Source organism: Daphnia pulicaria, chromosome 8, assembly GCF_021234035.1.
Source record: "Daphnia pulicaria isolate SC F1-1A chromosome 8, SC_F0-13Bv2, whole genome shotgun sequence".
NCBI classification, from domain to species: Eukaryota; Metazoa; Arthropoda; class Branchiopoda; order Diplostraca; family Daphniidae; genus Daphnia; species Daphnia pulicaria.
In genome coordinates this window covers 2,251,458-2,271,127 of record NC_060920.1, presented here as the reverse complement: position 1 = coordinate 2,271,127, position 19,670 = coordinate 2,251,458, and the positions used below count along the sequence as shown (strand labels likewise).

Sequence of the window (19,670 nt, the reverse complement as noted above, 5' to 3'; positions counted from 1 at the left end):
TCACAAATACCTTACCCTTGCCGGATTCGAACCAACGGGGACCTTCGGCGGATGTCGGGCCATGGAGGAGAGAGAGGGGGAGGGAAAATGGGGAGGGGCGAAATGTTTTTTTGAGTGTGTCATGTTCATGTGAAAAGTGTGTCGTGTTTTAAGAAGAAGAAAGAAAAATCGAAAAAAAAGCTCCTGGGACGAGCGAAAACCTGGAAATTTCTTAACTCAATTTTGAATTAGTCACAAAATCATCCGGAGTTGGACGACGGCCCTAGAAGAGGGGGCAAGAGAGCGGATCAAGTCGGTGGGGAGGAGGCGGGCAAGACTCACGTTTGGGTGAATTCTTGAGGACGCCGCGGTGGTCGTCGTTGCGGGCCGTGACTTTGAGCTCCACGACGCAGCTGGCCGATCCCTGCGAGTTGCGGGCCACCACTTCCAGTTTGCCGTCGTCGTATTGGCGCGTCTTGGGGATGTCCAGGTGCCACATGCCGTCGTACGTCAACTTGTTTCGAGTGCCCTGGATAGACAGAAACAAAAAAATTAAATTGATTTGCCCGTCTACTTTCTATTTTTAAATGTTGTCCTTACATTGATGACAGTGTGTCCGTTCAGGATCCACATCACCCTGGGGCGAGGGTAGCCGGTGACTCGGCAGCAGAAACGGGCCCATTCGCCTTCCATCACCTGGACGTTCTTGGGCTGGAGGACGAAGACGGGCTTCTCCTTTAGCACCTCGGCTTCAGCCCTCTCGTCCGGCATTCTAAATCATTCAACCAAAAATGGAATTAAGTCCAGGCAGAGGGGGGAAAAGAAATGAATTCAATTGATGGGAGACGGACCTCTGCCAGGAAGCCTCCATTTCGCGGATCATTTCCACGCTCTGCATGCCCTTGGGCAACTGAGAATCGTAAATGATGCCCTTGCTGCCCGTCGTCTTGATGAAGGCCCTGGTCTCGTCCATGCCGTACTTGTTGGTGGCCCGGCAGACGTACTCGCCGGAATCCTCCGGGTAGACCCAGCCGAAATTCATGGCCACGTAGCCAAAGTCGTAGATGGGCGTGAAGCGGGTCTTGTAGGCCAGCGGCTTGCCGTTGAAGAACCATTCAACCCGCATGTTGGGGTCGCCAACCGGGGCCAGCTGGCACTCGAACTTGGTCATCTCCATCTCCTTGAGCTCCAGCATGTCCTTGATCTGAGTCACGAAGCGCGGCGGCTGGCGCTTGTCGGCGTCGTAGATGTCGTCCTCCGTCAGGAAGATCTCGGACGTGTATTTCTTCAAGGCCGCTTCCATCTGGAGCAGCGTCTCAGATTTCTTCATGCCGCGGGGCATCTGGTTCTGCATGATGATGGCCGGAACACCTGGAATTTAAAAATTTGAAAATGAATTTTTTTCTTCCGATATTTCTTCCGGCCGGATCATAATTTTTTTTTCTTCCGGCCGAATTATTGAAGATGAAAATCAAATGTCTTACTTTTGCAGGTGAGGCTGGCCTTGGTGGTGGCCTCGCCTTTGCGGTTAAAGGCTCGGCACATGTACTCGCCGGCGTCTTCCGGATAGGCGTACAGAATGTCCAGGGAGACGAAGCCCAGCTCAAAAACGGTGCGGAAACGATGGCCGCTCTGCAGGAGCTTACCGTTGTGGTACCACTCGACCCGCAGGTTGGCGTCCGTCTTGGGCTCCACCCGGCACTCGAAATGGGCATTGTCACCTTCTTCCATCGACACTTCCGTCACCTGCTGGGTGAAATGAGGCGCCACTTCTGGCGTGTCCTCCTGGAAGCGCTCGACGACCGGGCCGCGCTCCAAGTCTCGGAGCTTCTCGCCCGTCATGCCCTGCGGCAGCTGCGAGTCCGTGTTGACGCCTCGCTTGCCCTTGGTGACCAGTTTGGCCTTGGTGGTGGCCGAGCCCCAGCGGTTGGTGGCCCGGCAGACGTACTCGCCGGCGTCGCGCGGGAAGGTCCAGTCAATGTCCAGGACCACGAAGCCGAAATCGTCCAGCATGCGGATGCGCGAGCCAGAGCCAAGCGGGCGCCCGTTGTGGAACCACTCGATCCGCATCGAAGCGTCGCCGACTGGCTCGACCCGGCAGTCGAAATGGGCCGCCTGGCCCTCGACCAGGTCCAGGTCCTTGATCTCGCTGACGAACTTGGGCGGGTTGGGCTGCTCGTCGGCCGCCGCGGCTGGCTCGTCCCTCTTGTAGAGGTTCTCCTCCAACTTCTGGATGGCCTGGGTGCCGCTCTTGAAGCTCTGCGGCAGTTGCGGCTCCAGGACGATGCCCTGACGGCCCTTGACCTGCAGAGTGCACGAGACAGAGGCCTCGCCGTGCTTGTTGCTGGCCTTGCACGTGTAGAGGCCGGCGTCGCGGGAGTAGACGCCCGTCACCTCCAGGATGACGAAGCCAAAGTCGGAAATGGTCTTGACACGGGAGCCGGCCAGCAGTGCCTTGCCGTTGTGGAACCACTCGACCCGCAGGCTGGGATCGCCCACCGGAGTCAATTTCGTTTCAAAGTGGGCCAGCCCGTTCTCCGGTAGGAGGAGATCGCCCGGCTGGCTCAAAAACTCGGGCGGTTTGCCGGTGTCAGTTTCGGCCGCTTGGTCGGCCGGACGTCCGCCCAGTCCTTCCAATTCGGCGATGCGCTCGATGGTCCGTTCCATGCCCTTGGGCAGCTGGGACTCGAAAATGACGTTACGCTTGCCTTGGCATTTGAGCGAGGCCGAAGTGACGGCCTCGCCGTAGTCGTTGGTGGCCCGGCAAGAGTACTCGCCGGAATCCTCTGGGTAGACGGGCGAGATCTCCAAGATGACGAAGCCGAAATCGCTGAACGTGCGGATGCGAGAGCCCGTCTTCAGAGGTTTGCCGTTGAAGAACCATTCGACCTGAAATAAAGACAAGACGGGCAAATGATCATTTCTGGTTGCCCAGCAATTTTGGTTTTTTGTTTGTTTTTTCTCACCTTGAGTTTTGGATCGTCCGTGGGAGTCAAACGGCCCTCGAAGTGGGAATTCTCTCCTTCCCGAAGTCCGGCCACGTTGTTGAGTGGGACGGTGAAGACGGGCGCCTGGCGGCGGACCTCTTCGACAGCCCCGTCGTAGCGCTCCTTGTCCTCCAGCGACTGGATCTTCTGCAGCGAGTCCATTCCCTTGGGCAACTGCGAGTCGAGGATGAGGCTGGCCTTGGACAGGCACTTGAGGGTAGCCCGGGTGCTGTCCTGGCCCATCTGGTTGACGGCCCGGCACTCGTAGACGCCGCAATCCTCCTCGTAACAGTAGAGGATGTCCAGGATGACGATGCCAAAGTCGTGGAAGGTGCGGAATCGGTGGCCCGTCGGCAGTTTGGTGCCGTTGCAGTACCACTCGACCATCAGGAGCGGGTCGTTGACGGGCGTCAGACGGGCCTCGAAGTGGGCGCTTTGTCCCTCCACCAGACGGGCAACGTCCGTCAGTTGGGTGACGAATTTGGGGGCCTCAGAGGCGGCGGCCATCGGGGCTTGTTCGTGGATCGATTGGTCTTCCAGGGCCCTGATCTTGGCCAGCGAGTCCGGCTGGAGAGAGTCCGAGTAGACGCCTCCCTTGCCGACGCAGCGCAAAGTGGCCCGGGTGAAATCTTCGCCAAACTTGTTGCTGGCCTTGCAAATGTACTCGCCGGAATCGTGGGACTGTACGTAGGCGATGTCCAGCACGACGAAACCAAAGTCCGACACCGTCTTGATGCGCGAAGAATGGCGCAGCGGCTGGCCGTTAACGAACCATTCAACCTGGAAACATTTAAAAAGAAAACGGGCCGGTTAATTTAAATGTTTTAAATGGAAATTGTCCATTTCCATCTAGTGACGGGCGAATACCTTGAGGTTAGGATCTCCGACGGGCACCAAAGTGCATTCGAAATGGGCAGATTGGCCGTCCTTTAATCCTTCCAGGCTCTGGATTTGCGATGTAAATTCCGGTTTCTGGCCGCTGGACATGTCGACGCATTCCAGAGTCACGCTGATCTCGGCCACACCCCATTTGTTGGTAGCTCTGTCCAGCAAAAAAAATCAATCAATCAAATGTGGTCCATCCGGAATAAAAAACATTATTAATTTGTACCTGCAGGTGTAGATGCCGGAATCTTCGACCTTGGTGCCGATGATTTCCAGGACGACCATGCCAAAGGCGTGGACGGTGCGTTCCCGGTGGCCCAGCTTGAGCGATTGTCCGTTGTAGAACCACTCGACGGTCATGGTCTGGTCGCCGATGGGCGTCAGGGTGGCCTCGAAGTGGGCAATGTCGCCCTCCAGCAAGTTGGTGACGTTCTGGAACTGGGAAGTGAAGACGGGCGCCTTGCCGTCCTCGTCGGCCTCGCCGAGTCCCCTGGACGGCAGGAGGGAGTCCTCCAAGCGCTGGATCTGCTCCAGGCCGGCCTCTCCTTTGGGATGTTGGGTGTCCTCGATGAGGCCCTCCTTGCCCTGGCAGTAGACGGTGGTGGTGGTGAAGGCCTCGCCGGCCGCGTTGGTGGCCCGGCAAGTGTAGACGCCCTGGTCTCTCGAGTAGACGTCCGACAGGTCCAGCGAGATGAAGCCAAAGTCGTTGGTCATCTTGAAGCGGGAGCCGTGGTCCAGCAGTTTGCCATTGAAGAACCACTCGACGCGCAGTTTGGGGTCCTGTTTCGGCTCAACGTGACACTCCATGTGCAGCGGCTGGCCCTCGGCCGGCGAGAACTTCTCAGGCAGCGGGATGATGAACAGCGGCTTGGGGAAGCTGGCCTCCGGAGCGGACGACTGCCGCTGGTACTTGTTGTAGTAGGCCTGCTCGGCTTCGTGGACGGCCTCCAGACCGGCCTTGCCCTGCGGGTGCTGAGTGTCCAGGTAGATATTCTCCTTGCTAGTGCAGCGCAGGGTGCCGGTCGAGACGGCCTGGCCCTTGGCGTTCTGGGCCCGGCAGGTGTAGACGCCAGAATCTTCGGCGTAGACGTGGGTGATGTCCAGGGAGACGTAGCCAAAGTCGTAGGTGGCGTTGAAGCGGGAAGCGACGGGCAAGAGTTTGCCGTTGACGAACCACTCGATCTTCATGGTCGGGTCCTTGCTGGGCTGCACTCGGCACTCAAAGTGGGCCGTCTCGCCTTCGCGGCACTCGACGTTGTTCAAATGGGTGATGAAGACGGGCGACTCAAAGTCCGCCTCCTGCTCCACCATCTCGCGGACCTGCTGCTCTTCCAGGGCGGCAATCTTGGCCAGGGCCTCTGGGCGCAAAGCCTGGCCCAGCAGCCAGCCGTGGGCTTCCACTCGGATGGTGCAGGTCGAAACGGCCTCGCCAAGTTTGTTGACGGCCTTGCAGACGTAAATGCCCGAATCGTCGGCCCGGAGTCCGTGCATGTCCAGGGAGACAAGACCAAAGTCGAAAGTGCTGCGGATGCGCGAGCCGGTCATCAGCTGGACTCCGTTGTGGTACCATTCCACTCGCAAGTTGGGATCGCTCCTGGGCTCCACCTGGGCTTCCAGGTGAAGGTTCTGGCCCTCGGCCAGCAGCTCCTGGTTGACCAAGTTCTTGATGAAACGAGGAGCTTCCGACATGGGGGCGTCGTCGTAGGTGGTCGGTGCCCGATTCAATTCCGTCTCCTTCAGCTGGATCTTCTGCCAGGCTTGCGGCTGGACGGCGTCGCCCAGGATGCTGCCCCTGGGTCGGACTTTCATGGCCGTGGTGGAAACGGCCTCGCCGGCCTTGTTGATGGCCTTGCACATGTAGACGCCGGAATCTTCCGGAATGACCGAGCTGACGTCCAGGGTGACGTAGCCAAAGTCGTGAGTGACCCGGAAGCGGCTGCCCATCTTGAGCTCGACGCCGTTGACGTACCACTCAAAGTGGAGCGAAGGATCGCCGACGGGCACGACTCGGCACTCGAAATGGGCGTTCTGACCCTCCAGGAGCTCGGCCGGCCCAGTCAGGCAGGTGGTGAAGACGGGCTTCTCGAAAACGTTGTCCAGCTCCGGCCCGCGCTGCGGGGCTTTGCCTTCCTCCAGCTCGCGGATCTTGCGCATGCCTTCCGGATGTTGGCTCTCCAGCATGATGCTGGCCTTGGAGAGGATCTTGACCGAAGCCGTGGTGACGGCCTCGCCCAGCGAATTGGTGGCCCGGCACATGTAAATGCCCTGGTCCTCGTCGCGGATGTGGGAAATGTCCAGGGCGACGTAGCCAAAGTCGTGGGTCTTTTGGATCCTGGACGAGTCCTCCAGGGGCAGGTTGTTGCGGAACCATTCCACCTTGAGCGACGGATCGCCGACGGGGATCAGACGGCACTCCAGGTGGGCGTTGGCGCTTTCCAGGAGTCCCTCCAGGTTCTGGAGCGGGGCGGTGAAGACCGGGCGCTGGAAGGGCACCGGTTCCAGGTTGATCTCCTTGCGGAAGCGGTTGGCGTCTTCCAGCTCGCGGATCTTGTCCAGGCCCTGCGGGTGTTGAGATTCCAGGATGAGGCCGCTGCGGCCCTCCACCTGGATGTCGATCGACGAGCTGCACTCGCCGAAATCGTTGACCACCTTGACCGTGTACTTGCCTCCGTCTTCCGGCAGGACGTGCTTAATGTCCAGTGCGATGTAGCCAAAGTCGCAGGTGACGTGGTAGCGAGAGGCCGACTGGAGCGGCTTGCCGTTGTGGAACACTTCCACCCGGAGCTTGGGGTCGCGGACGGGCTCGACTCGGCACTCCAAATGGGCCGTCTGACCCTCCTGGAGTTTGGTGGTGCCCTGGAGCTCCGTGATGAAGCGGGGAGGGCCGGCCGGCTCTTCCACCTCTTCCGGGCGGCTGGTCGTGTGCGATTCCAGGGCTCGGATCTTCTCCCAGCCTTCGGGGTGTTGAGAGTCCAGGTAGATGGACTTGCGCGACGCCACCTGGATGGTGCAGGTGTTGACGGCCTCGCCCAGGGCGTTAATGGCCTTGCACATGTAAGTTCCAGTGTCCTCCGGGTAGGTGTAGAGGACGTCCAGGGCCACGTAGCCAAAGTCGTGAGTGGCCCGGAAGCGATGGCCGGTGCGGATGGCCATGCCGTTGACGTACCACTCGACCCGCATCTTGGGGTCGTTGATGGGTTCCAGGCGGCACTCGAGGTGGGCGTGGTCTCCCTCCTTCATGTTCTCCAGGTTCTGGAGCGGAGTCGTGAAAATGGGCCGCTGCATCTCCTGCTCAACGTCCTCCTTGGCTGGGCGGGTGTAGGCCTCCAGCTCGTTGATCTTGGTCAAGCGCTGCTGGTCCAGGGTGTCCAGGACGAGGCCGGCCTTTCCTTCGACCGTCACCGAGCAAGTGGTGACCGTTTCGCCATTGGCGTTGATGGCCTTGCACATGTAAGTGCCGGAATCCTCGGCGTAGGCGTACAGGATGTCCAGGGCGACAAAGCCAAAATCGTAGGTGGTGCGGAAGCGATGGCCCTGCGAGATGGGCCGGCCGTTGTGGTACCACTCAACTCGCATGGTCGGGTCGTTGACGGGCACCAGAGTGGCTTCCAGGTGGGCAGACTGGCCCTCGGCCAGGTTCAAATTGCGCAGCGGACGGCCGAACGACGGCTTGTCCGTCATGGCCGAATCGACTTCGTCGACGCGTCGGTGGCGGGAACCGTCTTCCAGGTAGAGGATCTTCTCCAGGGCCGCCTGGTGCTGAGATTCCGTCACCAGGCCGGACCTGGACGAGACTTCGATGTTGAGCGTCGAGGTGCACGTGCCCAGCTTGTTGGTGGCCTTGATCGTGTACTCGCCGGAATCTTCCGGGTAGACGCTGAGGATGTCCAGGGCGGCGAACCCAAAGTCGTGAACGGTGCGGAAGCGATGGCCAGTCGACAAGGCCTTGCCGTTGTGGAACCATTCCACCTTCATGCTGGGATCGGGGTAAGGTTCGATCCGGCACTCGAAGTGCGTGTTCTGGCCCTCGACCAGTTTGGTCGGCCCGTTGAGCGGAGCCACAAACCTGGGCTTGTCCGTCACGACCGAATCCTCTTCCACCTGGCGCTGGTAGCGCGAAGAATCTTCCAGGTACTGGAGCTTGTCCAGGGCCGTCTGGTGTTGGGTTTCCGTGACGACCATCGTGTCTCTCGACTGGACAATCAGGGTGGCCGAAGTGACGGCCTGGCCCAGCTCGTTGGTGGCCCGGCAAGAGTAGGTACCCGAATCATCCGGGCGGACGTACTTCAAGTCCAAGGCGACGAATCCAAAATCGTTCAAAGTCGAAATCCGGTTGGCGTCCTGGAGCGGCACGCCGTTCTTGAACCATTCCACCCGGAGGCGAGAGTCGCCGACTGGGATGAGACGGGCCTCGAAATGGGCCGATTGGTTCTCCTTCAAAGTCAAATTCTTCATCGGCTGGGTGAACATCGGGGCCTAAATTGAACAAAGAAAAATTTGAATTCCATCCGCCCAGAAGGATTTTTTTTTTTTTAATTCTCACCTGGGTGGTGGAATCCTCCACGTCGGACGGGCGCTGTTGGCGGGAAGCGTCTTCCAGGTACTGAATCTGGCTCAAGGCCGTCTGATTCTGGGTCTCGCGGACGATGGATTTCTTAGAGTGGACGCTCAACTGGCACGAAGTGACGGCCTGGCCCAGGGCGTTGGAGGCCCGGCAGGTGTAAGTGCCGGCGTCTTCCGGGTACGAGTACATAATGTCCAGGGCGACAAAGCCGAAGCTGTTGGTCTCCATGAAGCGGGAGCCGGACTTGAGCGGCATGTTGTTCTGGAACCACTCGATCCTCATGGTGGGATCCGAGACGGGAATCAAACGGCACTCGAAATGGGCCCGCTGGCCTTCCTTGATCTCGATCGTTTTCAGCGACGTCGTAAAGACCGGCGCCTGTATTGAATCAGCGTGTCGTGTTCCAGGGATGTGCGGATGTGATGGACGGACGGACCAATAAAAAAAGAAAATTCACAAAAATTGTTAATTTTGTTATTTGATTTTATTTGATAATTTTAAATAATTTTCTGTTTTGTTAATGAGATCATTCTAGTCCGGCCAGACGGACGGATTGAGCAGCCGGAAGCGGACCGTCTTCTTCAAGCTTTTCATCGTTACCTGAGTGCAGATTTCTTCAGATTCTTCGACCCGGTGGTATTTCGACTTGTCCTCCAGGTACTGCAGCTTGTCCATGCCCATGTTGTCGCGCTGGGCGTCCGTCACGATCTGCTTCGACGACTTGCACGACAAGTTGGCCGACGTCTCGTCGACACCAACGGCGTTCTGAGCCCGGCAAGTGTAGACGCCCGAGTCCTCGGCGATGAGGCCGATGATGTCCAGGGCGACATAGCCAAAATCGTGGATGGGCCGGAAGCGGCTGCCAATCGTCACGGGGCAGTTGTTCTTGAACCACTCGACTTTCAGGTTGGGATCCTGGACGGGCTCCAGTTTGCATTCGAAATGGGCGTTCTGGCCCTCGCGGAGCCCCTCCAGCGGTTTGGGCTTGGACAGGAAGCGTGGGCGGATGGCCACGATCTCGTCAATGTCCTCGCGACGCTTGTAGCGCGAAGCGTCTTCCAGGTACTGGATCTTTTCCAGCCCTCCGGGGTGCTGAGACTCGAGGATGAGCTGCGACTTGGCGACGACGCGGACGCTCGACGAGGTGACGGCCTCTCCCAGCTTGTTGTAAGCGCGGCAGGTGTAGACGCCGGAGTCTTCCGGGTAGACGCTGAGGATGTCCAGGGCCACGTAGTCGAAATCGAAAGCCGGGCGGAAGCGGTGCCCAGTGCGGATGGGCTGTCCGTTGACCAGCCAGTCGATGCGCATGGAAGAGTCTCCGACCGGAATCAGACGGCATTCCAGGTGGATGTTGGTGCCCTCGACCGTCTCAATGTTGTGCAGCGGCTTGGTGAAGAGCGGAATCTGCTCGACCGACATCTCCTCCACCTGCTTCCGGCTGTAGCGCGAGGAGTCCTCCAGCATCTGGATCTGCTCCCAGGCGCCTTCGTGCTGCGTTTCCGTCAGGATGTCCGAGCGGTTGATGACGCGGACGCAGGCCGACGTGTGGGCCGTGCCCAGGTGGTTGGTGGCGCGGACCGTGTACTCGCCAGAGTCCAGGGCCGTCACGCCAATCACGTCCAGGGCCACGAAGCCGAAATCAAAGTACGACTTGAAGCGGGAGCCCACCGTGATGGGCTTGCCGTTAAAGTGCCACTCGACACGCATCGTCGGGTCGCCCATCGGTTCCAGTCGGCACTCCAGGTGGACGTTGTTGCCTTCGTTGACTGGATGCGGATCGCTCAGCGGGATCACGAAGATGGGACGCGATTTAGAGATTTCTTCAATGTCATATTGCGGCTCCTAATGAGAAAATTTGAATTTTGAGAAATTGGCGCCAAAATTTGAATTTTGGAATGTTTCAAACCTGGAACTTGGATTCTTCCAGGCGCTGGGCCTTGTCATAGGCAACACGATGCATCGAGGTGGTGTCGATGCTGCTGCGGGTCTCCACAATCATGGTAGTTTCCGACTGGGCCTCACCCAGGGCGTTGCGGGCAACCACCGTGTAGGTTCCAGCGTCCTCGGAGCGCACGTCCAAAATGTCCAGTGCCACATATCCAAAGTCGTGGAACAAATGGATGCGACTCGCCTGGGCAAATTTAAAAATTCAAGATTCAAAAATTATAAAAGTCAATTCAGATCAATTGTTTGATTACCTGCATGAGGACTTTGCCGTTAAAGTACCACTCGACGCGCAGGGTCGAGTCGTTTTGCGGTTCCAGGCGGATCTCAAAGTGGGCCTTCTGGCCCTCGACGATCTTGTTGGTGCCCTTGAGCGGTCCGAGGAAGCGCGGCTTGATGGTGACCGAGGTGGTGGTCTCCTCCTTGCGGGCGTAGCGCGAGTCATCCTCCAGGTAGCGGATCTTCTCCAGGCCCTCGGGGTGCTGCGAATCCAGCAGAATGTCCTGCTTGGAGATGACGCTCAGCTTGGCGGCCGTGGTGGCCTCGCCCAGGGCGTTGCGGGCCACGCACGTGTACACACCGCGGTCGTGGATCGTGATGAATTTGATCGTCAGCGCCACGTAGCCGAAATTAAAAAAGTTGGTGATGCGCGAACTGGCCTCCAGCGGTTTGCCATCTAATTTCAATATTTGTGTCAAATTCGAATTAAAAAACCGCAATTGAAAAATAATAAAGAAATAAAATTGAATGAAAAATTTTTTTTAATGCAATCATAATTAATTATGAAACAATTAACTTTAATTAAATTAAAACAAATTTTATGTTTTTTTTACCTTTAAACCAGTGAACTGTCAGTTTTGGATCGCCGATGGGTTCAAGACGAGCTTCAAAGTGAGCAAAGCCTCCCTCACGAATTTCCAGTTGATCTTTGATGGGCGACTTGAACTCGGGCGGCGACGTGGCCTCGATGGGCTCCGGCTGGCCGCGCTGGGCCAGCGACAGTTGATAGGCTTCCAATTCCTCAATGCGCTCGATGTAGCGCTGCTGTTCTGGGATGCCCAGGTCACCGGTGACAGTGCCGCGGCTGGCCACTTGGATGGCCGCCTGACTGACGGCCTCTCCCTGGCGATTGATGGCCTTCACCGTGTACATTCCAGCGTCTTCGGAACGCAGATGCATTATGTTTAATGCCACATAACTAAATTGAAAATAATTCACAAGTTAAATTTGAAAGAAAATTATTTGCCCGTCTCTTTGAAGTTTATACCCAAAGTTGTAGATGGTGGTGATGCGAGAGCTGGCTGTAATGGATCGGCCGTCCTTGTACCACTCGATCCTCATGTAGGGGTCGCTGACGGGCTGGATCTGGGCCTCGAAATGGGCATAGGCGCCCTCGTTCATCAGGCCGAGATCGTGCAGCGGCTTGACAAAGACGGGCCGGGAGCCGGACAGGGTCTCCTCGACCGAGGTGTTGCGCTGGTAGCGCGAATAATCCTCCAACATTTGGATCTGCTCCAGCGATTCGGGATGCTGGGAAGTCGACTCGATGGTGGCCCGCGGGCCGACAATCATGGTGGCGCTAGAGTCGGCGTAGCCGGCCTCGTTGCTGACGCGGCAAGTGTAGACTCCGCTGTCCTCGCGGATGACTCCAATCAGCAGCAAAGAAATGTAGCCGAAACGGTAAGTGACGGTAACGCGCGAGCTGGCCGCCAATGGCTTGCCATCAATGAACCAATCAACGCGCATGTTGGGGTCGCCGGCCGGGTTCACTTTGGCCTCGAAATAGGCTCGTTGCCCTTCGGCTAAATTCACATCTATTTTTAGACAAGAAAAAAAAAGAAAAAAAAATTTAATCCGCATTCCGGAATTCCGGAATTTTTTTCTTTATCTCGTAAATTTCAATTTTTTACCTTTCAATGGCAGGATAAAAATGGGCGCCTCGTAAACGCGTTCTTCTTCTTCACGACGGGGTGCCTGAGGCCGGGCGCGCTCAACATGGCGCAAATAAATGACTTCGGGCTCCGGCTCAGCCTGCGGCTGGATGACTTTAGTCGGCTTGGGGAATCTCATGGCTTTGGGCTGGCCAGATGAGAGCTTCTGCTGGTCGACAAAGAGACGGGCTCGTGTGGCCGTCGAGCCGGCCGCATTCTGGGCCGTGCACTGGTACCATCCGGCGTCCATGAGACGGACGCAGGGAATTTCCAGGGCGCTGTATCCTCCCTCGTTGGTGATGGACAATTCAGGTCCGGCCGAGCTGACTGGGACGCTATCCTTTTGCCAGGTGAGCTTGGGGATGGGCGTGCCGATGGCCCGGGCGTGGAGGCTGACGGGCTCGCCCTCCTTGACGTGGATCGTCGTGAATCTCTCGACGAATTTGGGGGCGACCACTTGTTCCCGCTCGATGACGGACAGCCGGACTTGGAAGCTGGCCTCGCCTCCCTTGTTGCGGGCCACGCACTGGATGACTCCAGAGTCGCCGAGGCCGGCCCCGGTGATCATCAGGGCGTGGTTGCCGGACTCGTTGACCAAAATCTTGTGGGTGGCGTCGTCCAGGATCTGGCGGCCGTTGAGGTACCACAAAACGTCCGGGTAAGGGCGGCCGGTGATGCGGCAGTCGAAGCGGACCATCTTGCCCTCGCCCACTTCTTGATCGGCCGGTACGCGGACGAATTGGGGCGGCAGGGCCTTACCGCTGGGCTCTCCCGTTTCCATGACGACGGCGTCGTTGTTGATGTTGGCCGGGCGCTCCTGCTGCTGGGAAACGGTGCGGGCCACTTTGGCGGCGGTGGGTTCGCTGAAGGCCGGGGCGGCGGCCGGACGGGACTGTGCCCGCTTATCAGCGACGGGCGAGAATCCGTTGCTAGCGCCGGACGGCTCGACGGCCAAGAAGGCGGTCGAGACGATGCATCCGGCCGCGTTCTCGGCGAAGAGCGTGTAGTGGCCAGCATCTTGCGGCTGGACCGAGCGGATCTTGAGCGTGGCCAGGTGGTTGCTGTGGGTCAGCTGGTGGCGGGGCGACGGGTTGAGCCGGGCGCCGTTCATGAACCACGTCAATTTGGGCTTGGGGTTGCCCTGGAGCTTGGCCTGGAACGTGGCGTCCGAGCCCTGAAGCAGCTTGGTGTTGCGCGGCTGCTGGACCAGCTGGGGCGGGGCCAGCGGCGTCGTCAGCTGCTCAAAGTCCGTCTCCGTTTCCGTCTCCGTCTCCGTCTGCAGGTCCAGCTGGGAGCGGCGGGTGAGCGACTCGCGGAATTCCACCTCGCGCAGTAACCGGTACTCGAACGTGTCCACCTTAAAGTCCACGTCGTAGAGCTCCTGCTGCTGGACTTGATTGCCATTCGTCTGGTAGGAGAGCAGCTCCGTGTGGGCGCTGCGCTCGTGGATGTCGGGCAAATGCTGCGGGAAGTTGAGCCCTTCCGGCTGGATGTAGACGGTGCAGATGGCCTCGCCGAATTTGTTGACGGCCGTGCAAGTGTACTCGCCTTCGTCACCCGGCCCGATGTGAGTGATGAGTAGAGAGACTTTGCCCGATGTCGCCTCGTATTGCATCTGATATTTGCCACCTGTTGGAATATTTGGAGAGCCAATTTGGAATTTTAAAAAGATGCGTCCGGATGTGTGTGACAACGAAATGTTTATCTTTACCCGAAGAGAGTGGCTGGCCTTCGCGGGTCCACGAGAGTTCTGGCCGGGGATTGCCGGTCACTTTGCCTTCGAAAAAGGCATCGCCCCCCTGAGCGAAACGGGCATTACGAAAGATTTGCTCAAAGACTGGTGGCGAGCCGTCCATGACCATCGACGGTCTGCCACTGCTCATTCTGTTTGTGTGTTTTTTGTTGGCAAGTGGAAGAGAAAAGAAAAAGAGAAAAGCCATTAGTCGTCATGTGACACACAGACTGTGAATGCTCTATCTTCTATTGAATTCAACAAAAAAGGAGTTGGACTTGCATCATCTGCTGTTGTTGATGTCCCTGCTGCTGGATCTGATGGCCCTGCTGCAGCATGGCACCTTGGACTGTGAAACGAAAAAGGAAATGATGAGCATCAGGTGATCAAAGCCAAGAGAAACAAAGTAACGTTGGAACTAAAGTGGGACGCACACAAATCACAGAGACACTTTTGGCTGGCAACGAGAGGTGAAAGTGATTGAGACATTGCAGGCTAGCTCTGTGGGGGAGGAATTTTCAAGTAACCGAGAATGATTGATGTGACTTCAGTTGCAACAACAAAAAAAACAAATGGAAGATGTATATACCTCTCCCGATTGGCTGTGCAACAGTTTGCCGCTGCAGAGTGGTGTCCCCACGACAACATCTGTCAGCTGCCATCGATAATAATTCACTGCCAGACCATCGAATCTTGGTTGTCTACCACAACTAGCCTGGCTCCCCTTTTCGACCCTGCTCTGTTTATTAGTTTTAGCTGCCATCTGATCAAACTGAAAGCGCCTACGGCGACTTGTGTGTTCTTGCTCAGAGTGTATGTGTGTGTGGGGGGGAGAGAGATAGAAAAAATCCTTTTCCATTTCTTTTCTTTCTTTCCCCAAAATAATATTACACCACCATTTATTATTCTCTCCAAATGAGAGTTTTGGGTAGTTTTATTTTCGACCGCTAGATCGCAGCGCCATCGCGCCGTCTGCATTCCACAACACACGTCACATTCTTCAACAACAAATTTCTTTTCCCCAAAAAAAACTTTTATTTCTTTTTTTTTTCTTTTCTTTTTTAATATTTCTGACGAGTTCCAATAATCATCGGGCATCCGAACCTCCAACATCCGCGTTCCATTTTCATCCGTCCGGCAACCCTCCCATCCGAAAAGAATAGAGCTGGGGGTCTCTCTCACATCATATTACGTAAATAATTGGGTAATAATATGTAGTTGGTTGTCGTTCTTGTGGGTTGTACTGACGCGGCGTTAAAAAATAAGAAAAATAAAAAAAAATAAAAGCGAAGTAAAAAAGGTTGTTGGTTATTTGGCGAAGACGGCCCGGATGTGTATAATACACGCGCAAGAGTCCTCGACGGAGTTAAAAATATAAATCCAGAGAGTGAGAGAGAGTCGAAGTTGGTGCAAAAGCCGCTGGTGATTTGGGGAAGAGAAAGAGAAGAACCGAGACCCCCCCCCCCCCATCTCGCCTTTCTCGTGTCCATTTTTGGAACACACTCGGGCGCGCTGGGGTTTTTGTCGGAGACTCTCCCGTGTGTGTGTGTGCTGGGCTGGCCGTTCTCTCTCTCTCTTGGTTGGTTGTGTTAGTTGAAAAGTTTCCTTTTGCTCTAAAGAGATGTGATATATAAATTTAGCTCTGAGCCAGCGCAACTCTCCTCCTCAGACTCCGTGTAGTAGGAGTACACAGAGCCCAGCAGGGGGATTTGAGACTCGCACACACTGTTATATAGAGTTTGTTGTTGATTGCTGCTGCAACTGGGCCCCGTTGCCCGGCCAAATCATCAATTTTCCAATTCGCCATCTCGTAGCCTTGCTCGTAGCTGAGAACTTTCTTCCGAGGGTTTTTAGTGGGGTTTTTATTTGAGTAGTTGCGTTTGTTCTTTTTTGATGAGGATTATTAAAAGAAATCAGCGCGCGATCGGAATGAAACGGTCATCCAACTTTTCGAGTTCGATTGTGCAGATGATGGCCTTCTCATTCTCTCTCTCCTTTGTATACATTTAAGCGACCTGGATCGGATTCGGCTGGCCAACTTTCTCTCTGCCCGGCCCGGCCCGGCGTCAGCTGAGATTTCAATGAATGACAATGACCGAAAGTTCCTTTTCAGCTTCTCGTCTTTTTTTGTTTTTTTTTTTTCTTTCCAAACGAAGGGCCCAAAATGAAGATCAAATGTCTTTTCACAGTTGGAAGTTATCCGTCAGAATGGACAGCAGGGATAGACCTCCAAAGTATGACGGGCGAGCGCAATAGCACCTGACGGGCCCCGTGTGTCTATGTGTACAGCATAAACATATTTTTTCGCTGCAAGTTAGTAACTGCTGCTGCTGCTGCTGCTGGCCCTCCTCCTACTCTCCTCGCCTGGCGAAACGTTTTTGTGACCTTTTAAAGTCAAAGCCCATGACTCACCTGAGAGAGCTGCGCCGGTTTTCTCTCTCCCGTCCGTCCGTCCGTCTGACTCTGTGTGTGTATACCCCCTTCTCTCTCTCTCGGCTGGATGCAACAGCAGCAGCCACACACAAAAACAAAATCTCCTTAAAAGAGAAGAGAGTCTCTCCACACACACACACACACACAGCGGCGTGTGCGTGTCATTAGCATAGATCGTTCTGCTGGCCCGTCCCAGGTGTATTTTTTCTTTCTTTCTTCCATGCACAGATTTGACACCATTCTCTTCTTCTCTCTTCTTCTTTCTTGAGCCCAGTCAGTCATTGAGGGTTAGACATGTACGGTGGAGGGAAAGAAAAAAACATGCACGAACGCAGCGACGGGCGGATTGTCTTCCATCCCACCCGTCTTTTTATCCGCCATCTTCTTCTTTTGTCGACTATTCCGAAGTAGAAGAAAAAGAAGAAGAAAAAGCTAAGACGAACGAACGCACACGGGGAGTAGAGAGAAAGTCGAGAAGGAAACAAACCGCTCCAGGGATTTCTGCCCGTCTTTGGCTCGGCTCGTTTCCCCTTCCCAAACATGTCTATAGCATAGCAATAGACACACACACACACACATTTCGGGTTGTGTTGGAGTGAGGAACCCAGAAGAAGAAGAAGAAGAACGAAGAAGAAGAAGAACTTTTTTGACTTTACACCACCTCTCCGCCAGAGTATCGGGTGACGGACCCACCACGAGCTGTTTGCTGCTGCTACTTTTTTGTCCTGTTTCCCTTTTCTTCTTTTGGGGAAACAATTAGTGGCGAAAAATACTGAAATCATATCTCTTTTTTTCTCTCTCTCTCCCGGAGTGAAGACCCTTTTTTTAAACTTTGCGCCTTTTTCTTTCAATGGGAAAATAAAATAAAAATTTTAAAAAATTCCTTTTTTTCTTTCCTGTACTGGCCCAGCTCAGCATCTATTTTGGGTGTCTCTCCCCACCCCCTAGACGCACACACACACACACCCAAAAATATTCCAGCTCACGGCTCTCTTTTTTATTTTTCTCTCTCTCGGTCTTTTTGAATTGGGAATTTTTCGTATCCGTCCGGAATTAAAATTGAAAAAATGGAAATTGAAATTAAAATTGGCTAACCTCTGTGAGTCGTGTTGGAGCTTTGCTGTTGGGACGTGAACGTCTGTTGAGCGACGCGGGTCTCCTGGCCGCGGGTGTGCGATTCACGGACGGTCGTGGTCGAGGCCGACGAGCGCTGCTCCATCGTCCGCTGCTGGGACAGCAGGACCTGCTGCTGCTTCTCGGCCGGCACTATTGACCGCTGAGACATTTCCTCCAATTTTTTTGCTTGCTGCTGCTGTTGATGTTGTTGTTGTTGTTGTTGTTGTCGTCAAACCGGAACACACAAAAAATGACAAAAAAATTTTCTTCTTTTTTTTTGTTTTCCAATGAAACTCGGAGCTGCTGGATTTTCTTCTTTCTGTTTCACCCGCAAAATCAAATTTTTTTTTCCAGTTGCCAGTAGTGGTGGTTGGGGAGAACCTCTCAATTTTTCCCGGCCACAACGGACGTAGAAACTGGACGAAAAAAAAAAATGTCGGTTGTTGTTGTTGTTGTTGAGCTTTCTCCTCTTTTCTGATTGGGGTGATGTGGTCGGGGTAGTAGATTTTGAAGCTCCTTCAAAATCGACCAAATCTCGACTTCTCTTTTTCTTGACTTTGTTGGACGTTCTCCTCTCTTAGCGTTTGTGTGTGTCTGTTTTGTCTGTTGTCGACGTGTTGCTCACGGTTCCAGCTCTGGGGGGCCACTGGAGCCGGTCCCGCTCCCACACGGTAAACTTATACAACCGGGAGAGATGGGAGGGCTGTAGTGGTGGTGGTGGCTGGCCTGGCCTCCTCATTCTCTCCCTCCTCGTCAGTTTTTGTGTTCCTCCCTCTTTTTTTTTCTTACCCAAAAAAAAAAAAATAGTTCCCTCCACCTTCTTATTCGTTTTTCTCTCTTCTCTCTCATTCTCCTGGCATTCGTTTCGTTTGGTTTCTTTTTATTTTGTCCGTTTTTCTCTTATTCTCTCTTAGCTCCCCACTTCTTTTTTCTTCTTTTCCAGCCGTTTGGGCCATTTTCTTTTCTCTTCACAGCTGACTCACGCCCGAACCCGTTCCGACGTTTTCCTTCGTGTAGACGCTTAAATGCATCTAAGAAGAAGAAGAAGAAGCCTAGGGAGACTGGACCAGTAAGTGCAGGGCCGGCCGGTGATGACCCCCCCTCCCCATTCTACCCAGGCTCAGAGTCAGGCAGAAGAAGAAGAAAACATTTAAAAAACAATCGACACAATGACTTTTATATTCTTCACTTTGAATTTGAACGACATTCCAATTTTTCTTTTTTTAAAAATAAAAAATTAGATTTGTTTGTCCAGCCAAACAAATCAAAAATCAAAGACAAAACAAATGACTGGACAGAGATTTGGTTGTTGTTGTTTCTTCTCTGCTGGGCGATTTGTGTTTTGGTGCGGGAGAAGAAGAAGAAGAAGAGATAGAAGACGCGCGTGGGATTATGGAGAACCTCTCCAGACTCTCTTCTTCTCATTCGAGATATTTCCCATTTTGATATTCTGAAAAGGTAAAGGAAAAATAGGAGAGAGAGAGAGAGAAGAAAAGAAATGAATGACGTCACTTTATATATACATGTATAGTGTGTCCCGGCATATCAAAATGGCTCCGGGCGAACAACACAACAACAACACAACTGGTTATAGTTGTGTGTATATACTATATACACCACTACACACCACCACCACCAGTTCTAACCTCTTCTTCTACAGAAAAACCAAATTCGTTTTTTTCTTTTTCTTTTGTAGGTGAAAAAAAAAAATGCAAAAGGAAAGAAGAAAAAACGAACCCCGAAAATGTGTGACCATATTTGAACATGTGAACCAGACGGAGGATATATCCAAGCGAACACGCACACGCACGCGGGCAAATAAAACAACCACGCCGGATGGTATAGAGAAAGAAAGAAAAAGAAAGAAAAAAAGAGAGAGGAATTGAGAAGAGAAGAAGAAGGACATGTGTACACCTCCCCTTTCAAAAGACCATAAAAGGTAACCAGATAGACCCCCCCGAGAAAAAATAAAATAAAAGCTATACACAATAATCCATCCATCGGATCTCTTTTTGGGGATTTTCATTTGTTGGTTTTTCCCCCACAATTTTTGATTTGATTTTAAATAATTTTGATCTGATATTCCGGGCCGGCAGGTA

At 54.3% G+C, this 19,670-nt stretch overlaps 1 protein-coding gene across 3 annotated transcripts in view; it reads right to left on the bottom strand.

The window, feature by feature from the left end:
* LOC124312263 (titin-like) overlaps window positions 1-18,247 on the bottom strand; it is a 66,538-nt gene extending 48,291 nt beyond the window's left edge. Inside the window, exons 1-17 of one of the 3 annotated variants that reach the window (XM_046776719.1) lie at window positions 17,551-18,247; window positions 14,305-14,371; window positions 14,002-14,174; window positions 12,270-13,919; window positions 11,627-12,173; window positions 11,193-11,557; window positions 10,614-11,035; window positions 10,322-10,546; window positions 9,016-10,257; window positions 8,395-8,793; window positions 4,078-8,327; window positions 3,834-4,008; window positions 2,946-3,746; window positions 1,464-2,868; window positions 831-1,350; window positions 580-751; window positions 322-508 (exon numbers count right to left, since the gene is read on the bottom strand). In XM_046776719.1, coding sequence (XP_046632675.1) covers window positions 322-508; window positions 580-751; window positions 831-1,350; window positions 1,464-2,868; window positions 2,946-3,746; window positions 3,834-4,008; window positions 4,078-8,327; window positions 8,395-8,793; window positions 9,016-10,257; window positions 10,322-10,546; window positions 10,614-11,035; window positions 11,193-11,557; window positions 11,627-12,173; window positions 12,270-13,919; window positions 14,002-14,174; window positions 14,305-14,371; window positions 17,551-17,740 — 12,790 coding nt within the window. In that variant the 5' untranslated portion in view covers window positions 17,741-18,247. Of the gene's footprint in view, window positions 1-321; window positions 509-579; window positions 752-830; window positions 1,351-1,463; window positions 2,869-2,945; window positions 3,747-3,833; window positions 4,009-4,077; window positions 8,328-8,394; window positions 8,794-9,015; window positions 10,258-10,321; window positions 10,547-10,613; window positions 11,036-11,192; window positions 11,558-11,626; window positions 12,174-12,269; window positions 13,920-14,001; window positions 14,175-14,304; window positions 14,372-14,611; window positions 14,942-17,550 lie in introns of those variants that run through there. The other 2 variants (XM_046776721.1, XM_046776720.1) reach the window with 2 other exon arrangements.
* Window positions 18,248-19,670: the final 1,423 nt, after the last annotated feature.